Here is a 27674-nt window from a genome sequence, read left to right on the forward strand (position 1 = left end):
TGTATCCTTCAGGTAAATACCTAATAGCGCAATTGCTGGGTCGTAGGGTAGCTGTATTTTTAATCTCTGAGAAACCTCCATACTGTTTTCCAGAGTGGCCGCACCAGTTTACATTCCCACCAGCAGTGCAAAAGTGTTCCCTTTCTCATCCTCGCCAATATCTTTTGTTGCATGAGTTGTTAATTTTAGCCATTCTGACAGATGTGAGGTGAGACCTTTACTTTTAAAGAAACTTAGAAAGGATGTAACTTAAGAAGAAAACCAGTATCAGAAAGAAGGCCTGAATTACAAGAAGAAAAGGAGAACGTTCTGTTCTTAGTAAAAAAAATAAGCAAATCTGAACAAACATTGAGCACACCAAAAAAATAAGATATCCAATTTGTGAGATTAAAATAAATCAAGATAGAACTTAAAATTCAAGACAAGAATGGCATGTAGCAAGGAATCCTCTAAAGGCATTGTATTTTTCAGATAGAGGATAGGATATTGATCACCTTTTGGTCAAGTGCGCAAGTTTGTTGTTGTTGTTATTTGGGGTTATTTTTAAGATGTCAAGGGAATCCACTAAAAACAAAAACAAACAAAAACAAAACGTGAAATCCTCATGAATGAGGAGGGGGCGCCTCAAGAGGGGAGAGAGAGAAATGAACTCAGCCAGAAAATACTGACGACGGCCACAGCAGCCCCTAGCGGTGAAAACGAACAGTTGTCATGTCTCCTTCCTACTTTCAGAAGGAATGTTTAAAATAAAGTCCACGGTTTTTCCTAAACTTTCATGGCACATTGTGTGTGTGTGTGTGTGTGTGTGTGTGTGTGTGTGTGTGTGTGTGAAAGAGAGAGAGAGAGAGAGAGAGAGAGAGAGAGAGAGAGTGTTCTTTGGACATGAGGCTCCAGGGCTTTCTTTGTGCGATTTGAGACAATGGGGTTTGACCTTGTTCTCAGAAACGTATCTGAAGAGACTGTGTTTTGTAAGGGCCAGAAATAGTTAAGGAAGATTCCCATTGCCAGAAAGCCTTCCCCTTCCCACCGTCTCGGCGCTCTGTCTTTTGGACATACTTTTCCAGGAAGTTTTCCCATTTGCAGCAAATGGAGCAGAGGGCGGGGGAATTGCCTGGTGCCTCCCAGAGTGGGGTACAGTTCCTTCCAGTCTAGCATCCTGGTCTACACTGGAGCAGGGGAGCCAAGCTCTGACCAGTGAAGTTTTAAATAATGGACGGTGGGGAGCCTGGGTGGCTCAGTCGGTTAAGCATCCAACTTCAGCTCAGATCACGAAGTCACCGGTCATGGGTTCCAGCCCCCGTACCCGGCTCTGTGCTAAAAGTGCAGAGCCTCCTTGGGATTCTCTCTCTCTCTCTCTCTCTCTCTCTCTCTCTCTCTCTCCCCCCCCTCACTCTCTGTCCCTCCCTTGCTCAAACTCTCACACACACACTCTCTCTCAAAATAAATAAACATTTAAAAATAAACAATAAATGGGGCGCCTGGGTGGCTCAGTCGGTTAAGCGTCCGACTTCAGCTCAGGCCACGATCTCGCGGTCCGTGATTTCGAGCCCCGCGTCAGGCTCTGGGCTGATGGCTCAGAGCCTGGAGCCTGCTTCCGATTCTGTGTCTCCCTCTCTCTCTGCCCCTCCCTCATTCATGCTCTGTCTCTCTCTGTCCCCAAAATAAATAAATGTTAAAAAAAAAATTTTTTTTAAATAAACAATAAAAAACTAATGAAAATGAATAGGACTGGGTCTTGAACACCAAATGTGAGACCATGTGCAGGTTTTGGAATCTGGAACCTGGCCCTGATGCTGAAGGACCTCATATCCAATGCGGAAATGAGGAGTTGACAAAACACAGTTAAAAGCAGTGATTAGGAAATAAAAATAGAACAATTTCCTGTTTATACTCTGGTTTTAAATCCTTCAATAAATGTAAATAAAGCTTAGGATTACTTGCCTGACCCATGTCAGGGTCATGAGGTCATTTCCATCTATATATACAGTTTCACCACCAAGACCAAGCTGTGCAAATAGACGAATAGCTGTTGGTTTTTCTAAGTAAACAAAAGCAAGGGGAGAGGGGTTTCACATCTGATTTCCTACAGAAAAGAAAAAGATTCAGAAACATCCAGGGCTAGTCACAGAGTGAGGAGAGGGAGGGCAGGGGAGGCAGGAATAGAGGAAATGGGGGAGGGGAGAGGGATGAGATGGAGGGAGCTCCACCCTCAGAGACTTAGCAACTTCAGGGGGAAGTTGCCAGACTCCGACAGTAAGAGACCATTTCGTGCAACAACATCCAAAAAACCCCCCAAAAAACCGCCTCATCAAGTTGACATTTATTTACCAGAATGAAAAATGAAAACCACTTCTATCTGATCTGGCCATAAATGGACTGGTTTAGAAACACTGATGCACAGAAACTAATAGCATCTGACAAGCTCATACAAAGAACTAAAACAAAAAGATTTAATTCAAGGGGCCATGTTCCGTATCTGAATTCTCCCCAGCAAGGTGTCATTATCTATCCCTATGCTTCTCAAAATGTGTTCAGCACATGAAACACCACCTGTACATCTTGTGAAAATACAAATTTTTATCCAGCAGGTCTGGGGTGGGGCAGGGTTTGTATCTCTAGCAATCTCCCTGAGTTGCCTATGACACAGGCCAGTGCATCTGGGGGCAGATTGACACTTGAGGCAGCAAGAATATAGGCTCCTGGGGCTCCTGGGTGGCTTAGTTGGTTAAGTGTCCGACTTCAGCTCAGGTCATGATCTCACAGTTCATGAGTCCGAGCCCCGCATTGGGCCCTGTGCTGACAGCTCAGAGCTTGGAGGCTGCTTCTGGTTCTGTGACTCCCTCTCTCTCTGGCCCTCTGGCTTGTGCTCTCTCTCTCTCTCTCTCTCTCTCTCTCTCTCTCTCAAAAATAAATAAAAACATTAAAAAATTAAACAAACCAAAAAAAGAATATAGGCTGCCGTCAATCACCCAGTAGAACTAGCCACTCTCCCCACTGTGGTCCCCTACACCAGGGGATGGCAAACTTTTTCTGTAAAAGGTCTACTAGTAAATATGTTAGGCTTTGTGGGCCATTCAGTCTCTGTTGAGGCCACTCCACTCTGCCTTTGAAGCAATGTGTAAACAAATGGGTGTGGTTATGTTTCAATAAAACTTTATTGACAAAAACAGGTGACAGATGGGACTTGACCCTCAGGGTGAAATTTGCCAACCCCTGTTCAGTACTCTGAACATATTTCTGTCTCATCTCTGTGACCTTTTCTTCCACAAGCTTATTTACAACCCTCTATCAAGGACGAGGTGGTAAGGGGCCCTGGGGTGACAGGCACAGACCTTCTATTCTGAACCCCCATGTGCAGGGCCATCCTTCACTCATGTTAGCAGCTCTACATCTGTTCAGCACAACCCAGTGAGGCAGCACTGTGGGGTGGGTGAAGGTTGAGCTCTGAGCCAGTCTGCCTGGATTTGAAGACCAGTTCTTCCCGTGGTCTGCTAAGGAGTGATAAATCCCACTTCACAGAGATTTCATAAAGCCACATGGAGGTACAAGGCTGCTGGCTACGTTGGAATCAGATAGCCAGACTCACTATGACTTGTTAACTCTACAGACCATAACCTGCTTTCTTACCCTTCAGAAATGCTTACATCTATATATTTATAATATATTTTTATAGGTGTATAAAGAAAGTGAAAAAAGGGTCTCCTGGGTGGCTCAGTCAGTTGAGCATCTGACTTCGGCTCAGGTCATGACCTCGCGGTCTGTGAGTTCAAGCCCCGCGTCGGGCTCTGTGCTGACAGCTTGGAGCCTGGAGCCTGCTTTGGATTCTGTGTCTCCTTCTCTCTCTGCCCCTCCCTTGCTCATGCTCTGTCTCTCTCTCTCTCTCTCTCTCTCTCTGTCAAAAATAAATAAAACATTAAAAAAATTTTTTAAGTGAAAAGAAATTTTAGCGATTTTCCTTTCTTTTTCTTTTTCTTTTTATTTTAGAAAGAGAAAGGAAAAATGCACAAGAGGAGAGAGAGGCAGAGCGAGAGAGAGAGAGAATCTTAAGCGGCCTCCACACTCAGTGAGGAACCCAATGCGGGGCTTAATCCCACAACCCTGAGCTGAAATCAAGAGTCAGATGCTCAACCGACTGAGTCACTCGGGCACCCTGAAAATAAAAAAAGTTGTAAAAATTCCTCATATCATTTAAAATGAAAGTGAAAAATAATAGGTATGTGCATGTGTGTGTGTGTGTAAAGGGAAAGAACTAACAAATTACTGCAGAAAGAAGAGAAAGAGAGGCGGAAGGAAGGAAGGAAGGAAGGAAGGAAGGAGGAAGGAAGAAGGAAAGAAGGGAGGGAGGAAAATGTCTTGTTCCAGGGGCACCTGAGTGGCTCAGTCAGAGCTTGGAGCCATCAGTTAAGCATCTGATATAGGCTCAGATCATTATCTAGCGGTCCGTGGGTTCCAGCCCCAAGTCAGGCTCTGTGCTGGCAGCTCAGAGCCCGGAGCCTGCTTTGGATTCTGTGTCTCCTTCTCTCTCTAACCATCCCTCACTCGTGCTCTGTCTCTCTCTCAAAAATAAATAATAAAAAACATTAAAAAAAAAAGTCTTGCTCCATGCCTCACATAGTCCCATAAATCCCAAAGAAAGTTATAGTCAAAATTACAGATGCTTAAAGACAAATTCAATAGGTAAAAAGATTCTAAGTACAGTATATGAGAATTATTTTCACTTTACACTGAATAGAAGGAAATCGAAAAAAGGAAGTTTGCCACTTGGGATATAGAGCAGAACATAATTAAATTTAGTCTTAGTGGGACTTTGTTTCCATGTCACAAACTGGCCCTCATTTAATTCAATATGTATCAACACAGAGTAAGTCGCTTCACAGCACACTGTGTGCATAAACAAAGGGAGACCACATCTTTTCCAGGCAGAATGATTTTTCCTGTTGTTTCTGTTTAATTAGCGCTGGAGAAAATGCGACAACACCTGTTCAATGACTTGAGGCCACTGCAATGGGAACAGTGGGGAGAGGAGGAGGGCCGGGACAGTGGCCTAAAGAGAGGCAAGTGTGAAGGGCAGGTCAGCAAGGAGTCCTGGGGAGTGGGTTCTGTCCTCCCCAGTAGCGCTGGGCTATCCCATCAGGGACATGTGGGAGCCCAGGCAGGGTCTTTGGCGGCTCACAGGATGATGGCATCCATGGTCTTCTCCTTGGAGGGAGAGGGAGGCACTGAATTCTCTCCCAGTAGCTCCTTCTCTGCCCCTTCCTCATCCTGAAAAAACCAGGGAGAAGTCAATAATTGTGGAAGAAAAGACAGGACCTTATTAGCTTCATAGAACTTGAAATTGGGAAAGGAAAGAGGAGGGGAAGGAAAAGATACAGAGGAGGGTGAGCTAGCCAGAGATCTGGGACAGAAAGGGGCAAAGGAGGGCCTGGAGAGGCAGAGGGCAGAGGCCAACCCAGACACGGTGCTGGCACATGCTCCTCGCACAGCAAAGGGCTCAGCCAAGTTCCAGAAAGCAGCTGAGCTGTGCTCCCTGATGACCCTCCATGTTCCCAGAGCTTCACCAAATAGACCCATTCTTTCCCCAGTGCATCCTCGAAAACTCACCAGGGGCCGAGAGCTCTGGCCACACAAGCTTCGAAGACCCACGCTCAGGGAAGCCAAGGATACAATGACCTGCAGGACACAGACAGCCAGGAGCAGAGCACGGATTCCTAGGAACAAGTTCTAGAGATGAAGGAAGAAAAAGAGATAGTCAGGAGCCTGCTCCTCTGATTCTGCTCTTACAACCATCTTATCAACCCAGCCAGGTATCAGACTCTGTCCAACCAACTACTTCCCACAAAAACGGAGTGCATTTTCCAACTACTGGACAGCGACAGCTCTACGCCATAGTGGTCTGCAATGTGACCTTACCACACCTTATGAAGAGGCAGGTCTATTTCTCCACCCCTCGAATCTGGAACAGCCTATAATTGTTTTGAACAATAAAATACAGTGGAGGGTGACACTATGCCTGGCAGTTTCCATTTCCTGCCTCTTAAAATATGCACAGTGAGATACTTCCTGTGGGAACCTAGTTGCCATGCCATGAGAAGCCCAAGCCCAAGCCGCATGCAGGAGCCATTGTAGGCTCTCTGGTTGATGGCTTCAGCTGGGCTCCCAGCCATGTGAGAGCCATCTTGGAGATCCAGCCCAAATGAGCTCTCAGACGACTTCACCCCCAACTGACATCCGACTACAACTGCATGAAAAAAACCCAAGTGAAGACTGCCTGAGTCCAGCCAACCCACAGAATGTAAAAAGTAATAACAAGTTAGTTTTAAGCCACAACATGTTGGGTGTTGTGTTATACAACAATAGATAACTGGGACAGGGGCACACCAGGAAAGCTAGAAGGGTATTCCATGATGTCCTCTCTTCAGTGTCTCCTCTTTGCTCCTCATTCCCTTTGATTCAGGGAATTCTCATGCTATGAGGGTCTGAAATATGTCTCCAGCTAAGTTAAAACCTCCTGAACCACAGACCTAGGTCCACGCTCAAAAAGCCTACATCTTTGCCCTCCGGTGCCCTAGCTCCTTGGGAATAGAGCCTTGTGATGGATCTCTGGAAGACTGGACTCTTCTCACCATCAGTATTTGCATGTAGGTTTTACATCTATCCTCTGTCCAATGTGACTTGTGACTTCTTTGCCATGTCTCTTGGTACCCAGTGGTTGTGGCAGCAGGTTCTGGGTAATCACACACATAGTCGATGTCATAGAAGCCATCACTTTGCCAGGTTAAGCTATTCACACAAAGGACAACAGCAGCCATGGCTGTGGCAACACCAGCCAGCATGAGCAGACCTGATATGCAGCCCTAAAAGGGAGAAGTGCAGGGGCTCAGACCCTCCTTATTAAGGATAGAGCCATAAGGTCCTGGCTCCAAACTTGTCTCTTCTTCTTCACTTCCTGGCCCAGAAATCCCTCCCCATCCCCCCAGTAGCAAAGATCCCAAGGTATCAGGGACCAAAGGGAAGAAGACCGAAAACTAGGGCAGAAAAACAAACATAGGAGGGGGCAGAGGACACCCAAGACTCACTGAAAGTTTTCCCCGGTGCTTCTCATAGACAATGGCCCCAGCTCCTGCTACAATAGCCTGGAAAGACAAGACACAGGAAAAGGCCTCCAGTTTACCCTCCTGAAATGACCCCTCATTTATTCCCAGGACTGCTGATTTGAAGCAGGATCCGAAGGACTGACAAAGAAAGTAAGCATATGGACACTTGTGATGGGCTCCATTACAGCTGCCCCATCCTTCCCAGCCTGGCCTTAGGGAGGGATGTAGAGAGTAAAAGGGTTTTGCTTGTCCCTTAAGGCACCTTCCTCATGGCAAAAGGCATTTGGATCCGGGTGTTTGGTTTCTTCCCCAAATCCCTGACCCAGATCCAAAGGAACTTTCTCCTCACCCATAACCACTTGCCTCCCACTGAGCTTACAGCCCCTTCCTTACTCACCACAGACCCTGCCCAGAAGGCGCAGCCTGAGGCACACAGCTCTATCCAGGGCCCTAAGCACAGCAACACTCCAAGGGCACAGCTCACAGCCCCCAGCAATATCTGGGTCACCTGAAAGACAAGGTGAAAAGCCAGGTCACTTTCCACCAGTCCACAGGCCCCAGGAATGGCCACCCAGCTCCTACCTAGCTGTCTTTCCTCTCCTTTTCCTGTCTTGACCTCTCTGCAGCTCTGATTCTAGAAGGTTCTGGCCCCTTTACATCCATGAACCAGCAAGCAGATCATGGCTCTTCACCACCCCTCTGATGTGAATTCTTATCTTTACGTTTTCCTAAATATCACACTTTGTCATCCTACCTGATGATTCTCACTTTTTTCTCCTCATTGTCCCTTGGGAATCCCATCATCCCATCCAAGATGGGATGAAAGGACTCCCTTCAAGAGAAAAAAAGAGTTGTGTTGGCTGACAGCTTTCAGTGGTCAGCATTTTCAGGGTCCCCTCATCTTTCAAGCCATGGGCACACTCTTTGGGGATGGCCAACTGGCCACTGGTGAAGCAGGGCAGTGGTATGAGGGCCACTTTCATCCAACATGGCATCTGATAATGGGCAGTCCTTGCTCTGGAGCCCCGTACTGGGCTGGCAGAGACCTTATCGGGACTGCATCATGCCCTGGTGGCTCCCTTTGCCAATCTTGCTCCCTCCTTTTTCATTTCATAGCTGTCACACTGTGACATTGCACATTGAACTCTTGACTCAGCACCTGCTTCCTGGAGAACCCAACAGTCTCTTGGACGTCAACCCCTACACATCCCGGCAGCATTTCAGATCTGTCATGTCCAAGTTCCACACCTCACTTGCACCCCCAGTGTCTTATTCTCCTGACTTCCAGGACCTCACTTCCCTGGTCACCCACACTCCAAACCTCAGCATGTTCTTGGATTCCTTTCCTCCTTTGTACCCCAAGCCCACCCACTCCCAAGTAACAGAGACATCATTTACAGATAATGTTGACTCCTCTGTTTCTTTGTCATTTCTACTGTGACCCAGGCAGGTGCAGACCCTCCACCCTTCCTATCTGGACAATTCCCAGCTGTGAGGCAGCCCAGAGTCCAGGTTCCTGCTCAGAAGCCACCCACAGCCTTCCCACCACTGATGCTGATTCAGGACAACTTCTCACCTTGTCACTCAGGGCTCTCAGCAATAGGGCCCTAGGCTGCATTTCCAGTCTGATCTGCCAGAAACCTCATTCTCTTTACTCTGACGGGACTTGCCCGATGCATACTCTCTTCTCCCTCCTTGCTCCTGCCATTCTCCTGACGTGAGATTTTTTTTTTTCTTCCATCTTTCACCTCTGTCTACATGCACTCTTCCTCCATTCAAGGTCTGGCTCAGATGCCAACTCCTGCAGGTCAATTCCCAAGGATCTCACCTGCTTTACCTTTAATTCTAGTTATGCGTATAGTGATCTGATCCCCTCTGATGGATGTTGAGCACTTTTAGGTTACAGCCTAGGGATTCTCTCTGTAATTCTCCCTGAAGTGCTTATCATATTGCCTCACATCTGCAGGCCCTCAGTTCACATGGGTTCCATTCAACTGAGCTAACAGCCCCCAGGGATTCTTCCACCTATCCCCCACCTCCAGCTGGGACAGCCCGTGCTGTACCAAAGAAGAGGCCCATCATTCTTTTCCATCTAAGTGTGTGGGGAACCTGCTAAAACTTTCTTTTCCCAAAAAAGATGGGATACAATTAGTAAGTTCTCATGAGGAGTCAACCCACTTTTTTTTCCATCCTATGGAAGGAGAGTTACCAACCTCTGCAGTACCTGCCACTCTTACCCCCAGTGCCAGCTGCCCATAGCTCATCCTGGCCTTGAAAGGGCTAGTGTCCAGAGGATGAGAAAAAAGCTCCTTCAGGGAGGCCACAGCTTTGAACAATTGTGCCAAAGATGATTCCTGGTAGATGTGGATGTTGATGTGAGTGGGCTGGGACAGCGTAGAGGCCACATCGACTCCATTCACAGTCACCATATTTTGGGTCATCCTTCCTGCTGGGAAGAAGATGTATGGAAGTGAGGTCTGGGAACCAAGTAAGATAAAAAGGAATATGTCACCTGAGTGAAAGGAGAGAAAACGGTCCCTTGTCAACATCCAAAGGGTCTTTCCAGAGCAAGTATCAATGTCACCATGGCCTTAATCTGCGATGCAAATCCAAATCACCTCTAGAGTTCTTCACCACGTGTATTCTTGGGTCTCTCTCCAGAATTGTCTGATATGGTTTGTCTGGGTCTTGGGTTGGACAAAGAAAGGAATCTGAATTATTTACTTAGTATACATATTTACACATGACACTTCCATATGGTGAAAAAATTCAAAAGATATAAAAGGGTATACTTTTAAAACCCTCCCTCTCCTCTTGCTCTCCCACCACCTAGTTGCTTTCTAGTCAGAAACTAATATTATCATTTTCTTCTATATCCTACAATGACATTTTTTTGCACACAAAAACATATAAAAATATTATCTTCCCCCTTTGTCCACAAATGGCAGGATACTACATACACTGTCTGCACAATGATTTGTTCACAGAACTGTATTCAAAAATGATCCTTTCTCACTCATTTGTCCAGCTGCAAAGTATTCTGTTGTAGGAACGCATCATGAATTTTAAGCAGTCTTCTATTGATAGACATTTATTTTCTCTTGCAAACAATAATTGTCTCTTACAAACCAGTGAATAATTGGTTACAAACAATTGGCAGGTAAATGGGATAAGCATTTGTCACTTGAATAGATACTGCCCTCTATGGAGCTACCCCATGAAATTCACACTTAGGAGCAAGATGGAAGAAACTCCACTGCCCCTCTCCATGACCAGAGGAAGGTGTCAGCAAATCTTTAAGTCTTTTTCGAATGCATATCAGGAAAATTACATTTCATTTTAGATTTTAATTAGTTTTATGTAATATACTGCCCCCTTCCAGTGTATATCTCAGCGACATTGGACAAATTCATACATTTGTACAACCCCAACTACAATCAAGATAGAGAACATTTCTATGTTGCAAAAGGTTCTGCAATGTTCCCTGCCCAGTAAGCCCCCCAACCCCTGGCCTGAGGCAACCACTGATCTGCTTTCTGTGACTATTCCAGTATAATTTCAATCCATAATTCTCTTATTATGAATGATATTGGTCATTGTTTCCTATGTCTAAGAGCCATTTTTTTCTCTTCTTCTGTGAGCTCTCTGTTCATATCCTATGTCCTTCTCATTTTTACTGTTTTGTTTTGTGTAGGAGTTCTTTGCGTATTCAAAAAATTGCCATCTGTGATATGATTTCCAAATATTTCTTTACAATTTCACGTTTAAATGTCAATCCATCTGGGATTTATCTTGTAAGTTGGAATGTATGGGTCCAAGTTGTTGTGGGGTTTTTTTCCCCAGATGGTTAACTTCTGAAGGATAAGGTCTGTTTGAAGAATATATTATCTTTGTCCTACTGATTCAAAATGTTCCCTTGAGCAAAAACGAAATTCTCATTGGAATTCAGGACTATTCTAGTCTTTATACTCCACCCATTGGTGTTTCTGATGAGTCGGGTACCATTGCCACAATTTTACTTATGAGTATAGGGTTTATGGAGTGCTTGGGTGGCTCAGTCAGCTGAGTGTCTGACTCTTGATTTCGGCTCAGGTCATGATCCCAGGGTCATGGGATGGAGCCCTGTGGGCTCCGCGCTGAGCATGGAGATTGCTTGAGATTCTTTCTCTCTCTCCCTCTGCCCCCTTCCCTGCTCCTCTCCCTTCTCTCTCCAAAAAAAATTTAAAAAAATTTTAATGAGTATGGAGTAAATTTATTTTAAAAAATTAAATGAGGAGCACCTGGGTGGCTCAGTCGGTTAAGTGTCCGACTTCAGCTCAGGTCATGATCTCACGGTTTGTGGGTGCGAACCCCACATCGGGCTGTATGCTGAACGCTTGCTCAGAGACTGGAGCCTGCTTCAGATTCTGTGTCTCCTTTTCTCTCTGCCCCTCCTCCACTAGTGCTCTTTCCCACTCTGTCTCTCAAAAAACAAATAAATGTAAGAAATTTTTAATTAAATGAATATGGAGTAAATCTTTAAAAAGAGTATGGAGTAAAAATGAGGATATTTAATTGAGTCATTTCATAACCCTTCATGTTATTTTTTTCTTTCATGGCCATTTTTGCTAGGTTACTTCTCCATATGCACTTTGGAATCAACTTGCCCACCTCCAAAAGCAACCCTCCATAGTAATTCTAATGGGCATCCTACTTCAGCATCAATGATGGAAATCATAATCATATCAGTAACAATTCTAACAACAACAATGATGGCAATCCTAAAGTCTTCCCTTTGTATTCTATGTTCTTTTCAGAGAAGTGCCATACTTGCACCTACCTGGTCTTTTTGGAGGTAAAAAGGACAGGTGTTTGACAGTCCTGCAGACACACAAGGAGGTTCAGACTTATTGATAAACATACATAAGGACGTCCGGCTGGATTCCAGCCAGATCTCCCCTGCGGTCCCAGGAGCCAGCATCACGGAACAGCCCTCTCTGAGCCTCCTGGGAACCACCACTTCCCCCAACACATTACAATCCCAGCTCAGCTGAGCCCCCTGCTCTACCTCTGGACCAGGCCAATCCCATGAGAACTCCCTTCCCACACCACCAGACCCCTGCCACATCAGGGCCCTCCACTTTCCAGCTTCACTCTGAAGGACTTCTCACCACCAAACCACCTGAGTCTCAGCCACTGCACTGGCAATGAAGGTAGGGTGAGGTCTGGTGAGGTGATAGAGAGCCAGGCTGCTGCAGCCAGTACATGTCCCTCCCTTCCCCAGGTCACATTCTGTCTAGGGCATCCCGCCACCCCCAAGCAGGTCCTATAGGAACTGGGAATGGGGGCAAGCAGCATCCTGTGAGATAGGATGGGGGCTTTGGGAACTGGCTTTGGAGACTCTGCAAGAGAAAAATGTCCTGTGGTGAGAGTCTCCAGGGAAGGGGCCACCTGGCATGTGGGGGCCCTGCTCACCTGCTGTCCTCTGGGAGCCCCTGCCAGCGGGTAGGAAGGAGAAGAAGAGCAGAAGCCAGGGGTAGAGGGAGGAGGGCCTGACCTTCAGCACCGCAACTTCCCAGAAAAAGGCTGAGGCAAAGGGGCCCCTCTGGGGGGGGGTCCAGTCTTGAGTAGATAACCAGGCTGGTGAGGGGTGGAGGAAAGAGACTGCGTGCATGGGAGTGCACACACACACACACACACACACACACTCACAGCACTGGCAGATCTGTGTTCAGAAAGCACCTGCCCAGGTGGCCATTGGGGAGAGGAAAGCTTCCCAGGGTTTCCCTGGGCTGATCACCTCTATGGACTCCCAGGCCACCCACCTTGCCCCCATGCTCTCCAAGCTGGAGCCCAAGGATGTACTGGCAGCTGGAAACCCCCCACACAGGGGCCCTTCTGCCTGGGCTGTCTTCCAGAGAGGCTGCGGCTAAAATTCAGCCTGCCCCTCCTCCACCCTGCCCCTCTGGTGTTCTATCAACCTCTTCCTCCATCCTCCTGGTGCCCAGCTCCAGCTCAGCCCTCCCTGTTGGCACACTCCCTGCCGTCCCCCATCCGGAAACCCAAAGAGAGAGCAGGTGAGGCAAGCCCACAGCCAGGCAGCCCTTTCCCAGGACCCCTCCCCACCGGACTCCCATCCGTCCCCTCACAAGCCTCCAAAGCCTGGTCCAGAACTTGCTGAGGATGGTGGGAGGGAGAGACCAACTGCCTGTGGAGAATGGACTCCAGGAAGGTGGCAGGAGCAGAAGGCAGGTGTGTCCCTGTTTGATACCAAGTCAGTCTGGCCTTGACCTCCACCTCCACAGGCACACAACTTGGTCCTTCCTTGTGTGTGATGTGTGTGGGAGTGGGGAGCGCAGCTTGAAAAGGTTGTGCAGAGCTGAATGGCTGTTGGTAGAGAGGGAGGTGTTTAGGGGCTGAGGGGGGTCCCCGGACCCTCTGTGGAGCACCTGCGGCAACAGAAGTTCACCTGGCAGCCGGTCACTTGGGTTCTTCCCAGGAGCCCAAGGGCTCTGGGTGGGGACCGCGATGGCACATGCAGGTTGGGAAAAGAGTCTGGAGAGGTGAGGAATCCAGGGCACTGCTTGGTCCAGACCTCAAGGCCATGGGAGGATGGGGGGACAGCAGGTTGAGGGTGAAAGGGGAGGCTCCAGCGGGCTCAGCATTTGCCACAGCACCAGGAGAGTTAGGCTCTGCTGACAGGACACCTCTCAAGAAAGGGCCAGGGATGTTGCTCTGTGATCAGGGACCTCCACCAATCCCAAAGGCCAGTGAAATCTTTGGAAACATTCTGCCAATGCTCTCCGTGACACTACCTTCCTCCTCCCTCCCAGAAAGATGTCCATGGGCATGGGGACAGTAGAGAGTGATGAGGTGGCCCCTGGAGCCCTGCAGCCCACCCACATTGATGTGCACATCCACCAGGAGTCAGCTCTGGCCAAACTCCTGATAAGTGGATGCTCCTTGCTTCGTTCCCCCATCTCCAGCGCCGTCTCCCAGGCCAGGAGCAGGAGCCGGATACTGGTGGCCTCCTGGGTGAGTAGGGGCCCAGAGGGGTGCCCATGCTCCTCACATCAGGAAAAGAAGAACTTTCTTTTGCTGTGCACACTCCTTACCAGCCTCTCTGAATCAGATGCTGAGCCAGTTTTATCTTATTAGAAATCAAGATCTCCTGTGCTCCATTTCTGACTTTTTTATGTACTTACTGGCCTTCTCCATAAAAGCTGTAGGCAGAGTGGGCTTTGGGCTAAAAGGGTGCGGGAGAGACATGGCCATTTAAAGTCCCACGTGGTGGAGCCCTGAGCCATCCTCTCCCCTCCTCCAGACCCAGCGTGGGCTGGCTCTCCCTCCTCTCTTCTCCCTTCTCCATTTCTTTTCCATGGGGGGTTCCAACTGTTTATACCTGGAATCCTCAAAGCTGCCTGAGACTTGGGGGCAGAAGGTTGCTCCTGGGCCCAGGCATCTGGCAATCAGCTCTTAGTTCTTCTCTTTTCCTCCAGGTGGTACAGATCGTGCTGGGGGTGTTGAGTGGGGTTCTAGGGAGTTTCCTGTACATCTTCTACTCTTCCCCCTTGTGCAACTCAGGAGCTGCCATCTGGACAGGGGCTGTGGTGAGTGCGGCAAGGGGATGGTTGACAGGCCAAGAAGGGGCAGATTCACCTCCTATCAGAGGTGATAAACCACCACCATCAGCACCAGCAACATCATCCATGGTACTATAAAATGTCAGCAATCAAAAAGTCCCTCAGTTATTCTAGGCTGAGAATGCAGATGAAAAAACAGCCAAGGAAAGTGGTGGTCTGTCCAAAGTCGACCGGCCAGCTATCCTGGTTTCCTGCCCCGGCCTTCTCCCACCAGGTGGGCCACTTCACCCCAATTCAGCAAACATCAACCAAGGCTCTAGGACATAGCTGATTTCCAGACACTTGCATTGAGATGAGGAGGAAGAACATACTAGAGAGTGTATACTCTACAAGATAAAGTCAACTCTTCATCATTTCCTGGTGCCCTGTGTGGGCCCTGTACACAGTGGGAATCCAATAGGGGTCACTGAATGACAGTGATGAATGTCAAGAGATGGGTGTGTGCAACAAGGGCTTGGGGGCAGGTCATGGTAGCACTGAGGGGCCCTTTGGCATGCCCACACTCACAGAGTAATAGCAAAACACACGCATTTATTGAGAGAGGAGCCAAAAGTAATCATCCTCATCTACCCAAAGGCAAAACACTCAGATTAGTTCTAGAATTGCAGGTAGGATTCAAATCCATCTGTCTACCATGATGTACTAGATGTCCTGTTCTATCAGCCCGGGTTGTGGGGTTGCTGAGCACCTGCTGGGACGGGTGCCTGGACTAGAGACCGCCCAGAGACTCATCCTGCACTGAGAGCTTCTCCAATATCCTAGGGCATCCACCATCTGGAAATTTCACAAAGCACCTTTGCTTTAAAAGGAAGGTTTTGGAGAAGGGAGGGAGGGCTCTCCAATGTCCCTAAAACAGAGGATCCTGCCACCTCGAGAGTTTGATCCTGGCCCAACCATCACCATTAGCTTACTACAGATGACAAAGCTTAGCTCAAAAATTCAGGCCCACCTGCAGTGTGCCAGGGAAGGACCAGCCCATGGCTGGCTCTGTCTGATGGGGTTACTGGCAGCTGAAAGGCTTGTATCTGCTGTGTTAGCCCTGCTCTCATCCATCTCTCCCCAGGCTGTGCTGGCTGGAGCTGTTGCCTTCATTTATGAGAAACGGGGTGGCATCTACTGGGTGAGTTTGGGGAAGGGCAGGAGTGGGCACCAGGCCCAGAAGCTGGAGGCCACCCAACCAAGCCTTCTGCTCAAACACACATAGGCTACATGGGCCTAACCCTCTCTCCCCAACTGGGCTCCCAGAGACACTGAGTCTCCAAGGTCTCTCTCTGCCTCCTCTGCTCACCAGGCCTTGCTGAGGACCCTGCTCGCCCTGGCAGCTTTCTCCACGGCCATTGCTGCTATCATCATTGGGGCTGATAATTTCTATAAGGGCTACTTTGATTTTGGAGACTTTATCTGTGATGTCTCCTCGAGCACCTGGTACAGGGGCACCCCGCCCCCCAGCACTCCGAGTCCAGAAGAAGTCAGAAGGCTGCACCTGTGTCTCTCCTATCTGAACATGCTGAAGGTAGGGGGGCAAGAGGGAGGGGTGCAGCTGGCAGTGGGCAAGAAAGACCAAGATGGAACACAAGAGTAAGGCTGTGTTACCTGTCCCACACCTAGCGTGACTAGTGTCACCACCAATGTGGCATTAAACAAACTAGAAATAGTTCCTGGGATTGTGGGTGTTATAGATTTGTGGAAAATACAAACACTGAAATAATAATAAATGAATTAACCTTGTGAGTGTGCAAAGTACTGCAAAGGCATTAAATGCATGTTCTCCCTTGATCCTCTCAAGCCTTGGGGCTGCTGGGGCACCAAATCGTAGCCCGAGCCCTTCACTGTCGGAACAAGGACACTGAGGTCTGATGAGAGGGGTTTCTGGCTGCTCTCTGCATGCTGGACTCGTTTACCCCCCATGCACAGCTCCTTCCTCAGCCCCTCAAGAAGCTACAGACTTGAGGATGAAGGGGTAGAGAGAGACCCTAGGTTGGAAATGCATGACAGCACAGAGCACAGATGGCAGCACTTTGGTGGTGACAGATTTGGTCCTCTGTCCCCAGGTCCTGTTCATAAGTTTTCAGGCCATGCTCTTGGGGGTTTGGGCTCTGCTGCTTCTGGCATCTCTGGTCCCCGTGTGTCTGTATTGCTGGAAAAGGCTCCGATGTAAGGTGAGTCCCTAAAGTATGCTTCTGTGTTTGGGTGGAGAGACTGTCCAGAGGAGACAGAGATAGAGAGCCCATGGCTTGGGGAGGAGAAAAGAGCCCTTACAGCGAGTCCCAAGGGGCATCATGCCTGTCTTTCTACACCATTAGTGGCCCAGTTCAGAGAGCCTCACTCCTTGATCAAGTGGTCCCCACGATAAGGACCCCAGGAAGGCAGGGAAGTCCACATCCATGGTGAGATTCTAGGGATCTTTGCGTCAGGTACCATGAGGCTAGTGTTGGATCTGGTTGGCTCCAGAACTAAGCTGCCCTGGAGGAAAGGATTTGCACCTTCTCTCCCTGGGCTATCTTGCCCCTCTGCCTCCCTTAGGAAACAGACCAGAAGAAACTGCTTCATGTGAGTGAAATCTAGCCTTGCTTTTCCTGAGTGTTCAAGCCTGGACTCTTTCTGGACTGCATGTTCCTGCCTCTGGCTCCTGGTAGAAGGACAAGACTGGGGAAAAGAGATTCTGCAGCAGCTTCAGCTATCCTGCCTCCACTGCCGTGACCGCTGCCTTGCCCCACTGATCGTGACAGAAGCTCTTCTGGCTGACTCACCTTCACCATCCGGCTCTGCTTCCCATCCCTCCTGAGCAGTGATGCTAATAAATGTCCTGCTGTTGCTCCCAGCTTCTTGCACAATTCTTCCAGGGAATTTCTCCTGGCTGGGAGAGGTGGAGGAGAATGTGCTGATGCAAACCTAAGATGCTCCTCCCTCTCCCAACCTTCCATCTGGGTCTGGAGTCACTGGCCATGAAAGTAGCCTCTCTTTGAGGATGGTTCTGGAACTGTACATCCAAGTGCCTGTGTACAAAGGATGAGGCAAGCGGGGGCTCTGAGCCCTGCTCCCTACGATTCAGATTTAACAGAGTGAATGCTGGGCAAACTGAGAATTAGTTTTGTTTTTTGGGGGAGGGAGAGGTTGTTGTTTTTTGGTTTTTTGGCTGTTTGGAAAAAGTGAGAAACAGAAGATGTAATCATTTTGGAAATTATTTTCTTTTAAAGACAGTTGAGGAAATAGAAACCCTGAATAGTTGCCCCATGAAAAAAAATACCTAGAGCTTCTGGAAACTATATGAATCATATATTTTTAAATTCATGGCTAACTTGAATAGGCTACAATAGAAGTAGGAGCATGAATTCAGAGAGCTGAGTCTTGATATTATGATCTGCCTGTCTGGGACTTCTATGAGCACCCACACATTCAGTGCTGCCTTGGAAGGATCCATAGAACTTGGCACAAGGTTGTACTCATGGCTGTATTTATTACAGCAAAAGGGTCCACAGCAGTATCAACCAGGGGCAAATGTGTATCAGGTAGACTCGGGAGGAGTCTGGGTTCAGGCTTCCGATATCCTCCTACCAGTAAGGGAGGGACAATAACACAGTTCAAAGGTGGGGGAAGGATAATCAACTATCCCCCAAACTTGGAAGGCACTTTGAGACTGGAAAATGAAGGAGGCACTCCATAGTATTTACACAGAGTTTTATTCAGGCTAACATACTCGCAGGGGGTCCACGACAGCTGCAAAGTTACTCTCCACAAAGTCCAGACCTCAGTCCACAGATTCTGTCGTGAGATCAAAGGGTTCACATGCACCTCAGATGGTTTATATGCTCCTAATTGACAGATACCCTTTTATATTAGGTCTTGAGGCACCACCCGGGCATCAGGAAAGGGAAAAACTATGTTATCTCTAACAGATGTATGGGGGGCCAAAACAAGCCTCCTCCATCCCGACACTGGCTGGCATTTCTAATCTAACAAACATGAACAAGATGGGGGACCAAAGATGGAGTCACTATTATCAGCACTCCTACAAACACATATGCAGTGTTTCTGCTCAGAGAAGCCCACTGAAGTCTCAGAGCCCAGGGTTTTTCCTGGAGGCTGTTCATGTAGACAGTCTCTCCACTTGCACAATGACCACAGTTCAAGGCTCTCAGAAGAAAAGCAGGTGTCCACCTGAAATCACATTGTACAGTCCGGGAAAGTTGATACAATGCAATTCAGTGCTTCCAGCACACAAAACAACCTTATCAATATAAGAACATTCCAAAAACCAAATTCTGAGAAGGCAGCCCAGAGCTAGTCCTTCAAACAGGGCCTTGCAAGGAGCAGCCTCTATGTTAATGTTTCCTGCTCACTGCTGTGGAGGCATCTATCAAACTCTGTAACCAAAAACTGCAGTTCATAACCATGCTAAAGACAGCCATCAAATCCTAGAGTCACTTAAATTGGGGAGTCAAAGTGAAGAATCCTGTATATAAATCTGCAATTTCAGGGAACAACTAGGGGGAAAATCCACCCTATCAAAGTATGTGACGAGCAAACTCTTGGTGAAAGAAGTGACTGGAGACCCATGAAAGCAAATCTACTCTAATATAGACTTGGGGCTTGAATTCCTACTGCTTGGGTGATCTGAGACCCTGAGAAAAGAATTCAAAGTCCTCAAGATGGTAGTGACCTTAGACACCTGTCAGAAACCAATTGCAAATTCTGTCAGGAGAAATTCACCTACATCCTTGGACCTCTAAGAATTCCTAAAAACACTGTTTCATGGAGAAAGAAAGAAAGAAAGAAAGAAAGAAAGAAAGAAAGAAGAAAGAAAGAAGAGAGGAAGTAAGGAAGAAGAAAAGAAGAGAAAAGAAAAGAAAAAAGAAACTGAAATTCAGCATAAATTTACAAACATCAAATCAGGAACACAAATCCTTCAGTCATTGCTATTTTCTTATCTAAAAATAGCATGCTTAATATGTTTAAAGAAATTTTAAAAAGGAATTAAAGTATCGGCAAAAATAAGAGCTTGGCAAAAATTATTAGATTTTTTAACCCCAAAGACAACCTCCAGAAATGAAAATTATAGTCATTAGAATAAAAACCCTAGTAAACAAATTAGACATAGCTGCAGAGAGAAATACTAAAGATAGGTAGAAGATAGGTCTACAGGATTTATCTGAAATGCAGCTCAGACAGAAAAAAAGAAATGGAAAATAGAGAACTACTTAAGAGATATTTAGATTTGATGTATGGACAGAATTCCAAGAGGAAGAAAGAGAGAGAAAGAAAGAGAAAAGTAAATAGAGAGAAAATCAGACATAAAGGCTGAGGAATTTTCTGAATTAAGAAAACACAAGAGGGACACCTAGGTGGCTCAGTCACTAAAGCATCCAGCTTCCGCTCAGGTCATGATCTCACAGTTTGTGAGTTCAAGCCCCGTGTCAGGCTCTGTGCTGACAGCTCAGAGCCTGGAGCCTGCTTCCAATTCTGTGTCTCCCTCTCTCTCTGCCCCTCCCCCCACTCGCGCTCTGTTTCTCTCTCAAAAATAAAAACATTAAAAAAAATTTTTAAACAATTACACATTTTATATATAATACAAATATTTTGTTATATAAGAATTAAACTGCTCTGGCTCTGTTAAAATCAGACTTTAAGGCAGAGAGCATTCCTACAGAAGAAAAGGCCACTAGTAGTCAATTCAGCAGAACTTGTTCCTTCTCCCATTTTATTCATTCTCTCCCAGAAGCAGGAACCTGTACTTCCAGCTGGAAGAGCTGTCTTATAACGAGGAGGGTACCATCCACAGGCTGGAGACGGTGCAAAGGAAGACCCAAGGAGCCTGTGCCTTCCACAGCATGATTGCATGTGCCAAACCAGCCTTGGATTGCTTACCTTTTAATATCTGTCTATGAAAAAAATTATTTCCTTACTGATTAAAAAAAAGAGAAAATAACTTCTTAAAGAAACCATTTACAATAACAAGGAAACTGTAAGTTACCTAAGATCAAATCTATATATTCAAGACATTAATAAAATTAATGGAAACTGTTTATGAATACCTAAATAAAAAGAAATGCATACACCATGTCAACAGAAGGGAGGACTCCGTTCTGTAAAGATGGCTTCTTGCTCCAAATTGACTCATTAATTCAATGAAATTCTGGGGCGCCTGGGTGGCGCAGTCGGTTAAGCGTCCGACTTCAGCCGGGTCATGATCTCGCGGTCCGTGAGTTCGAGCCCCGCGTCAGGCTCTGGGCTGATGGCTCGGAGCCTGGAGCCTATTTCCGATTCTGTGTCTCCCTCTCTCTCTGCCCCTCCCCCGTTCATGCTCTGTCTCTCTCTGTCCCAAAAATAAATAAAAAAGGTTGAAAACAAAAATTTTTTTTTTTTAAAAATTCAATGAAATTCCAATCAAAAACTCAACAGCCTTTCTTAGTTCTTGCTTAGCCAATTCTCAAATTGATACAGATCAAAAGACCAAGAACAGGGACGTATGGTGGCTCAGTTGGTTAAGTGTCTGACTCTTGGTTTCAGCTAGGTCATGATTTCACAGTTCATGAGATAGAGCCCCGAGTTGGGTGCTGCGCTGAGCATAGAGCCTGCTTGGGATTCTCTCTTTCCCTCTCTCTCTATCCCTCCCCTGCTCGTGCATGTGTGGAAGTGCACGTGCTCTGTCTCAAAATAAATAAATAAGCTTTAAAAAAAAAAGACCAAGATCAGCAGACAATCTCACTGTCCCATGAAACTCAAATAAGGAGTTGGACTAGGGGCGCCTGGGTGGCTCAGTTGGTTAAGCATCTGATTTTGCTCAGGTCATGATCTCATGGTTTGTGAGTTGAAGCCCCACATCGAGCTCTGTGCTGACAGCTCAGAGCCTGGAGCCTGCTTTGAATTCTGTGTGTTTGTGTGTCTCTCTCTCTGCCCCTCCCTCTCCCTCTCTCTCAAAAGTAAATAAGCATTTAAAAAAAAAAGGGGGGGGGGGGGGAGTTGGACCAGGTAGGCATTCAGACCAGACAGCTCCCTGGCTTGCAGAGTCAAACCAGAGACAACAGGGAGAATAATGCAGGAATGGACAAGTTTTGGGTCAGAAGTAATAAGACCTGAGCACAAATCCCAGCACTGCCACTTACTAGTTCCTCAACATTGAGTCAGTTACAATTACCTCTTGAGCAATATAGTCTTTTCACTTTTAAAATGAGGACAATTGCAGGGCACCTGGGTGGCTCAGTTAGTTAAGCGTCCAACTTCAGCTCAGGTCATGATCTCACGGTTTGTGAGTTTGAACCCCACGTCAGGCTTTGTGCTGACAGCTTGCTCAGAGCCTGGAGCCTGCTCCAGATTCTGTCTCCCTTTCTCTCTGCCCCTCCTCTACTTGCACTCTGTCTCTGTCTCTCTCAAAATTAAATAAACATTAAATTTTTTTTAATGGGGACAATTGGGGCACGTGGGTGGCTCAGTCGGTTGAGGGTCTGACTTCGACTCAGGTCATGATCTCATAGTTTTGTGAGTTTGAGCCCCGCATCTAGCTCACTGCTCTTAGTGCAGAGCCTGCTTCATATCTTCTGTCCTGCCCCTCTCTCTGCCCCTTCCCCGCTTGCGGTCTGTCTCTCTCAAAAATAACTAAATCTTTAAAAATTAAAAAATAAAGTAAAACAGAGGCAATTGTACCTAAAATCCATGGTTAATGTAAGGATTGAGTGATAAATATAAATATAACACTGTCTAAAAAATTGGACACCCCACAGTACAAATTTGTCGAAGCAATGTGGATTACTAGAGACAAAATTGGGGAGAACAGAAAGTACTCACCAATCCCCGAATCCTCTCTCCTCTTTCCCTCAAAGGAGGTAAAATAACATCCCCAAATGGAAATACTATCCCCTCCTTTGAACTTCTAGATTTGCATTAGGGAGACCAGAGCTAAGCCATCAGTGGACCTGAACTGTGCAGGCACAGTAGAAGGTGTGGTCTGCTGTGCCTAGAAATAGCAATGGGGTGCCCTTCCTCAGAGATTAGTATTGTTCTCCAGTTTTCATTTTTCCTTTATTCCTTATAATAGGCCCCCTGGGTGTTAACTGGGCACATAACTTCTCAGAATGCAGACTAGATTTCTCAATCTCTTTTCCAGCAAAGTATGATCAAGTCACTCAATTCTAGGCAATGAGATTTAGGAGAAAGTAGTACGTGCAGTTCCCTGCAGCACCCATTGAGGGGTTGTGTCCTCTTCCCACTGTGCCCTCTTTCATGATGTTTGGAATGCAGGTGTGATAGCTGGGTCCAGAGCAAGCCTTCTTAGACCAGAAGGTGATTTGGGACTGGAGTCCATTCATTGGAGAACAACAGGACAGAAAAAGTGTAACCCATAGTACAACATACTCAATCCTGGGCTGCTCGCCTAAGTGTTTGTGTGAGAAAGAAACTTGGGTTATTTTACATATTCTGTCACTTACGGCCAGATGTTACTCTAATTAATACAATTCCCCTCAAAAGAGTGAGAGCTAAGCCTGTCTAGTCAGCATATTGTGGATAAAATCCTTCATCTAAAGAATGAGTATGTTGGGCACCTGGGTGGCTCAGTAGTTCAACATCCAACCTTTGATTTGAACTCAAGTCACAATCTGACCACAGTTCATGAATTCGAGCCCTGTGTCAGACAGGCTCTGTTCGAACAAAGCAAAGCCTGCTTCTGATTCTCTGTCTCACTCTCTCTGTCCCTCCCCCCACCTTTCAAAATAAATAAATAAACATAAAAAAAAAAAAAAGACTGAGTATCTCCCAGAGCAGAAGCTGGAAAGCACAACTTGATTATAGCTAATTGAAAGCTGATTATATATCTTTTTTTATAACTTTATTTATTTTGAGAGAGAGACAGACAGAGCACAAGGGGGGAAAGAACAGAGAGAGACAAGGAGAGAGAGAATTCCAAGCAGGCTCCACGCTGTCACCACAGAGCTCATGAACTGTGAGATCACGACCTGAGCCGAGATCAAGAGTCTGACAATTAACCGACTGAGGCACCCAGGTGCCCCTGGTTATATATATTTAAAGAAGCATTGTTTGGGCCTACGTGGATAACATGAGTCATAGAAGAAAAGTGGGGTATGATCAACCAGAATCAGACCAAAGACTGAAATGGTCAGGTTCTTATTTTACTTGAATTGTCTGGATCCTGTGCATGTCCCCTTAGTATCCTACCACCTGGGTATGCTGAGGACGGTCCTATCACCCCCTAAAGAAGGGCTCTGCTTTGCTCTATTCAAGCCCAGTGAGTGGGAGGTGAGCTATGGTGACCCACTGACCATATTCTTTCTGGCCCATAATACAACCCTGGCAGCAGCCTCAGATCTGGTGACTTCTACATTTCCCTAGACTTGCTCCTAACTCTGTACCGACTTCTGTCAGAAAGGGTTCCCATGACTTGCTGGAGGGCAATCCAGTCTCTGATCTTCATGCAGGGATGGCCGTCTTGACCATTCCTGACACACCCAGCTTCGTACTTGCCCCTCAGTACTTCAAAATAAAAGAATGTGTTATTTATAACTACATATCTCAAAACTAAAAAGGAAAGCAGGGAGATGGACAAGAGGAAAACCAGGGTAGGGGAATCAGGAATGGGGATGGGGAAAGTGTGTCTACAGAGAATTGCATAGAGGTCTGCAGTAGTGGTCATAGTTTCTTCTTAACCTAGGTGGTAGACGCATTATGATCATTATTATTATTATAAAAATTGCACATAAACATTTTCTTCCCCCTTCTGTTTGAATGATATAATCACAATAAAAAGTACATATCAGGACTTCCTTTGCTTGAGTTAATTTCAAAACAATATGAAATAATGACTTGTGCAAAAGTCATTCCTCAAATCTATTGATGTAAAACCTATCAGCAAAAATTGAATGGAACTTTGTTCTTCAGGATGCCCAACTCAGAAAAGTATCAAAACCTGTAGGAACAATGAGAGACAGCTGCCTGCTCAAGGATGATGAGTCCTTAGGAATGATGGGGGTGACAGGCCAACTGTGGTCCCAAAAAACCACTCTTTTTGTCAGGGTCCATGCAAAAAATTGACGGCACACTCGAAGTGGATCATTTGAGAAGTGTTTGATAAAGGGGCTATGTACAAGGGTGCCAGCAAACTGTAGGGAACTGTATGTGATCATGCCCTACTGGGGTCCTTAACCTAGGGGGATCACGGAGGGTATCATTACTTCTCGGCCCGAAAGATGAGGAAAGGAAGCAATTGCTGTGTTTCAGCCAGACACCGAGAAAGTTGACAGAGATGGTACTTGATTTGAGCTGTCCCCTTCCCAGAGAGACACAGCCAGCCTGAGATGAACTTTCAGGGAGGAATCCTGGCAAGTAAATACCCAAAGTACCCCCCTCTGATCTCTTCTATTGTTTCCTATTGGCCAAACCCAGTGGGAAGTCATAGAACACGAGAGCTTACTGATGTGATCAATACGAGACTCTCCTTTGGGGCACACAGAAGGCTAGAGAAAGGTGGAAAGACTATCTGGGGAGGTAAATGAAAGCTATCCAGAAGAATGACTTTTGCTTGTGTGAATAAATATGGTTGAAAACTTCTCAAATTTGGTGAAAGCCATAAGCCTCAAGATTCAGGGAGCTCAGTGAACCCTACACAGAACAAACTCCAAGAAGCACAAGCACAGACATATCAGGATCAAACTGCTAAAAACTAAAGACAAAGGAAAAATCTTGAAAACAACCCAACAAAAGTGACCCATTACCTACAAAGAAGAGTGATCCAAATTTCTGTGGTTTCTCATCAGAAACCATGATGGCCAGAGGAAGTGGCACAATATTTTTTGTAATTGTTGAGTACAGGCACAATGTGGAACAGAAACTGGGACTAAACAAGGTGTAGTGCAAGGGAGTTTTGGGGGTGATGGTGCTATTCTTTATCCAGATCATGGTGTTGATTACATGAATCTATGCATGCATTAAAACTCACAGAACTGTTCACAGGAAAAAAAAAGTCAGTTTTACTATAATAATAATGAGATAAATTTGAGGTAATTTGCCTATCTCTATCTCAAAGTCTCAGAGTCATTTCCAGATGTATATCTTCATTTTCCCCATCAAAACCGATACCTCAAGGGGCGTCTGGGTGGCTCAGTTGGTTGAGCATCTGACTCTTGATCTTGGATCATGTCCGATCTCATAGTTTGTGAGTTTGACCCTGCATTGGGCTCTGTACTGACAGTGCAGAGCCTGCTTGGGAGTTTCTCTCTCTCCCTCTCTTCCCACCCCCCCCCCCGCTTGTGCACTCTCTCTCTCTCTCTCTCAAAATTAAAATAAAATAATAAAATAAAATAAAATAAAAACCAAATACCTCAAAACTGATCTTAGCTGTATTTTCAAATAAACAAATTGCTTTTGGGTTTTGTTTTGTTTTAAACAAAAAGCAGGAATGACGTGACTTCTGATTTCCTGCAGAAGAGAAATCCAAAGATCCCGGGACTCTGTGAGGCTGTTGGGGCAGAAGAGGGGGGAGTGGGGGGAGGGCTGAGGAAGAGCTGTGGAGGTGACTTGTAAATGGGCCAGGTTTTCCTCAGAGACTCAGATCTGCCAGAGGCAATAAACAAAGGAGGTTGCCAGATTCTGACAGTAAAAGACTTCTGTGCAGGGCAAACTGAGTTGACATTCGTTTATCTGAATAAAGAATGGAAAGAATTTACATCCAGCCAAGCCATAAAAGGACTGATTTAGAAACACTATGGAAGAGAAATTCATACCATTTTTAGCTTGAGGAAGAAAGCAATTCACCAGGGCCTTTATTTCAACTTTGCAGTTGGTTCTTATGACGGTATGCTTTTCAAACTTAATGACTGAGTTCAAAAACAAAATTAAAACAAGATTCAATTTAAATTCAAATCCCCGAAACAGAAATCCCCCTTACAAGCCACACAGATGTGATTAACCTCGCCACCTAGTGGCTACTAAAAGTTTTGTTCAGAAGAAACTAGAAGAGTAAAAAGTAACTTTTTTTCACACAATTCTTTGAAAACTAGGAGTGCACTTTTGAACAAATATCTACTAATATCTCCATGTGGCAGGCACTGTGTATGGTGGAAGTGAAACTAAACAGGTTGGACAGTTCCCTGCCTTGCCCAACCCTGGTGACACTGAGGAATAAGATCCAATAAGTCATGACATTTTCCCCCTCCTCTATCAGGCATGTCCTTACGCCACCTGCTCCTCCTGAGCCAATTGGTCAGAATCATGTTATTACATTCCCAATGCTCCAGATATAGAGGGGGAGGGGTGCTTCTTACTGCTCTACTGTCTCCAGCCAGTTTTTTCCCTGTCCCACCTCATCTGCTCCAGGGACACAATTCGGGAACCAGATATCCCAGTTCTGAGTTGGACTCACCCTGTCACAGCCCACCCCGCCTGAGCATCCACGGAGATGTTAGCTCAGTCCTGCCCCAAATGGCACACAGATCGGCTCATTGAGAAGACCTTCCACACTCATAAGAATGGTGGGGGAGCAGCCTTCTTGGAAAGCTCTTCTTGGAAGATTGGGATCCATGGTAGAAGAACCCCAGGAGTGGTCTCTCTCCTCCACCCAACCCAGCCAAGTCTTAGGTGTCAAAGGAATCTGTCTACCCCACAGTGGAAGCATTGTGACCCAGGCCCCAGAACAGAACGTCCTGGGAACACAGCTCCAAGCCCCCACAGTCTGGTCACCTTCAGCACGAAAGACAAGACCGGTTTCTGAAACAGGACATAAAAAGTATTAGCCATGTAGAGGAAAAACTGAAAATCCAACTACATTAAAATTAGAAACTTCTGACCCTCAAAAAATAAATGAAGAAAACAAAAAGATTATCCATATAGTGTGATAAAATATTTATCAATACATATAATTAACAAAGGTCCAGTATCCAGAATGTGTTCAGTTGGACCATATGAAACCACCTGTTTTGTAAGTCAAAAATGGTCAAATACTAGAGATTTCGTA

The 27674-nt window shown here is 46.3% G+C and overlaps 2 protein-coding genes across 8 annotated transcripts; one reads left to right on the top strand and one right to left on the bottom strand.

Moving 5' to 3' along the window:
• Positions 1-4925: 4925 nt before the first annotated feature.
• On the bottom strand, positions 4926-12675 carry TMEM176B (transmembrane protein 176B). Of its 4 annotated transcripts, none has more exons than XM_060625940.3 (7): positions 12549-12675; positions 9332-9540; positions 7492-7602; positions 7077-7133; positions 6624-6854; positions 5602-5721; positions 4926-5262 (listed from the first exon to the last, which is right to left on the bottom strand). In XM_060625940.3, the coding sequence occupies exons 2-7, from the start codon at positions 9533-9535 to the stop codon at positions 5170-5172; spliced, it is 816 nt and encodes a 271-aa protein (XP_060481923.1). In that variant the 5' UTR covers positions 9536-9540; positions 12549-12675; the 3' UTR covers positions 4926-5169. The 4 variants fall into 4 exon arrangements, with proteins under 4 accessions (XP_060481923.1, XP_060481918.1, XP_060481914.1 ...); XM_060625935.3 differs by having other exon boundaries at positions 9332-9543; positions 12549-12668; XM_060625931.3 differs by lacking the exon at positions 12549-12675 and adding an exon at positions 9713-9769.
• Positions 12676-13017: 342 nt separating this feature from the next.
• On the top strand, positions 13018-17537 carry TMEM176A (transmembrane protein 176A). Of its 4 annotated transcripts, none has more exons than XM_060626003.3 (7): positions 13018-13150; positions 13907-14108; positions 14573-14683; positions 15780-15836; positions 16008-16229; positions 16768-16875; positions 17240-17537. In XM_060626003.3, the coding sequence occupies exons 2-7, from the start codon at positions 13911-13913 to the stop codon at positions 17279-17281; spliced, it is 738 nt and encodes a 245-aa protein (XP_060481986.3). In that variant the 5' UTR covers positions 13018-13150; positions 13907-13910; the 3' UTR covers positions 17282-17537. The 4 variants fall into 4 exon arrangements, with proteins under 4 accessions (XP_060481986.3, XP_060481994.3, XP_060482009.3 ...); XM_060626026.3 differs by having other exon boundaries at positions 13054-13150; positions 13911-14108; XM_060626018.3 differs by lacking the exon at positions 13018-13150 and adding an exon at positions 13209-13325.
• The last annotated feature ends 10137 nt before the right edge of the window (positions 17538-27674 follow it).

Source organism: Panthera onca, chromosome A2, assembly GCF_046562875.1.
Source record: "Panthera onca isolate mPanOnc1 chromosome A2, mPanOnc1 haplotype 2, whole genome shotgun sequence".
Classification (NCBI taxonomy): Eukaryota; Metazoa; Chordata; class Mammalia; order Carnivora; family Felidae; genus Panthera; species Panthera onca.